The 1,604-nt window shown below is 49.8% G+C and overlaps 1 protein-coding gene across 1 annotated transcript in view; it reads right to left on the bottom strand.

The window, feature by feature from the left end:
• The window catches only part of SPC24 (SPC24, NDC80 kinetochore complex component), a 25,969-nt gene that overhangs the window by 9,046 nt on the left and 15,319 nt on the right, over positions 1-1,604 (bottom strand). The window contains exons 2-4 of the mRNA XM_012810134.2: positions 433-577; positions 194-298; positions 3-59 (exon numbers count right to left, since the gene is read on the bottom strand). Of these exons, the coding sequence (XP_012665588.1) occupies positions 3-59; positions 194-298; positions 433-577 (307 nt within the window). The remainder of the gene's footprint in view (positions 1-2; positions 60-193; positions 299-432; positions 578-1,604) is intronic.

Here is a 1,604-nt window from a genome sequence, read left to right as displayed (position 1 = left end):
ACTCAGACTCATAATCCCACTCGATTTTACTAACTTGGTGATAAAGTTGAGCCACGTACCTATGTGAAATGACAAAAAAAAAAAAAAAAAAAAAAGAGAGAGAGAGAGAAGAAAAGTCCAACATCAACTTCAATCAAAAGCTGAAAGATTGAGCCCATACACCGAGTTACGCATACATCCCTGTGGAACCTACACGGCAGAAGGGATTGTGACTGTTGTGTCTTCGTCGACTTCTTTCTCCTGTCTTTCGAGATCTGCTTCAATCTCCTTGAGCTCCTCTAGCTCCCTGGTGAGCTGGGTGGACAGGTAGTTAAGGACCTTGGCCTTCAAGAGGACTGCCCACATGCTAACTCCAGATGTTCAAGGAGGCCCAGGGCCTCTGGGTCTAAGCATGTTTTCTACAGTGGCCCCCTGGCTCCTGGGAAAGGATATAGGAGGCTGGCCTTCAGCGCAGCGTCCTCCTCTCCTGCCTTCCGAACCTCGGCTTCCAGCTGATGCAGCTCTGTGCCTCCCTTCTGTGCCCGCTCCTTCGTGTCCAGAAGGCTTTGGGCCACTTCTTGCTCTGTGGTGAGGATCTCTGCAAGGCAGGAGAGAAGCAGGCTTCTTATGGTCTGTCCTTCCCCCAGGAGGGCAGAGAAGATAGCTCAGCCTCCTGTTAGGTCTCCCACTGTCGCCCAGGATGGAGGACAGTGGCACTATCATAGCTCACTGCAGCCTCAAACTCCTGGGCTCAAGTGACCTTTGCTCTTCAGCGTCCCCAAATGCTAGAATTATAGGAGTGAGCTGCTGCTCCAAGCCCTGCAAGTGTAGCAAGAAGCCTGGGACTCAGTTTCTGCAATGGATGAGATAGCCAAGCTTAGCAGCTCCCCCCTACTCCCCCAGCTCTGATCCTCATCTTCCTCAGCCAGGTCCTTCATCCATCCAGGACCATCCTAACAGCCACCCCACTGTTCTCTGCTCTGGTCTTTCCCTAAGCCAACCTGCCAATTCATTCTGTCTGCTATATCAAAGGCCAAGAGGGAAGTCACTCCCTTGCTCAAAGACCTATCATGGCTCCCCAGTGTCTCTAAGATAAAGTCCAGAGCTTGCTTGCTTGCTTATTTATTTATAGACAGAGTCTCCTTTTTTCATCCGCAGTAGAGTGCCATGCATCACAGCTCACAGCAACCTTAAACTCTTGGGCTCAAGTGATCCCCCTGCCTCAACCTCCTGAGTAGCTAGGACTATAGTCACCTGCCACACCACCCAGCTATTTTTAGAGTCAAGGTCTCTCTCTGGCTCAGGCTGGTCTTGAACTCATGAGCTCAGGCAATCTACCTGCCTCAGCCTCCCAGGGCAGAGCCCCTTTAGTATTGTTACCACCCTCGCTGACCTTTCCCATACCATGTACTCTTCTCCCTGTCCATCATTCTGCAGATGTGTCACCTGGGCCCTTGACAAATACCTGAATCCAGCCTTAAAGACTCCCTGGGCAATGCCTGACTCAGGCAGCTGGGCTCTCTTTCCTTTCTTGTTCATGCAACTATGCTTCCATAATAGGCTCTAGCACACTGAATTATTTATTCATTTATTTATTTTTGACAGAGTTTCTTTTTTTTTTTTTT

This window comes from Otolemur garnettii, unplaced genomic scaffold, assembly GCF_000181295.1.
Source record: "Otolemur garnettii isolate 467f Iridium unplaced genomic scaffold, OtoGar3 scaffold00127, whole genome shotgun sequence".
Classification (NCBI taxonomy): domain Eukaryota; kingdom Metazoa; phylum Chordata; class Mammalia; order Primates; family Galagidae; genus Otolemur; species Otolemur garnettii.
The sequence above is the reverse complement of the archived record's forward strand: the minus strand, read 5'-3'. Positions and strand labels throughout refer to the sequence as shown.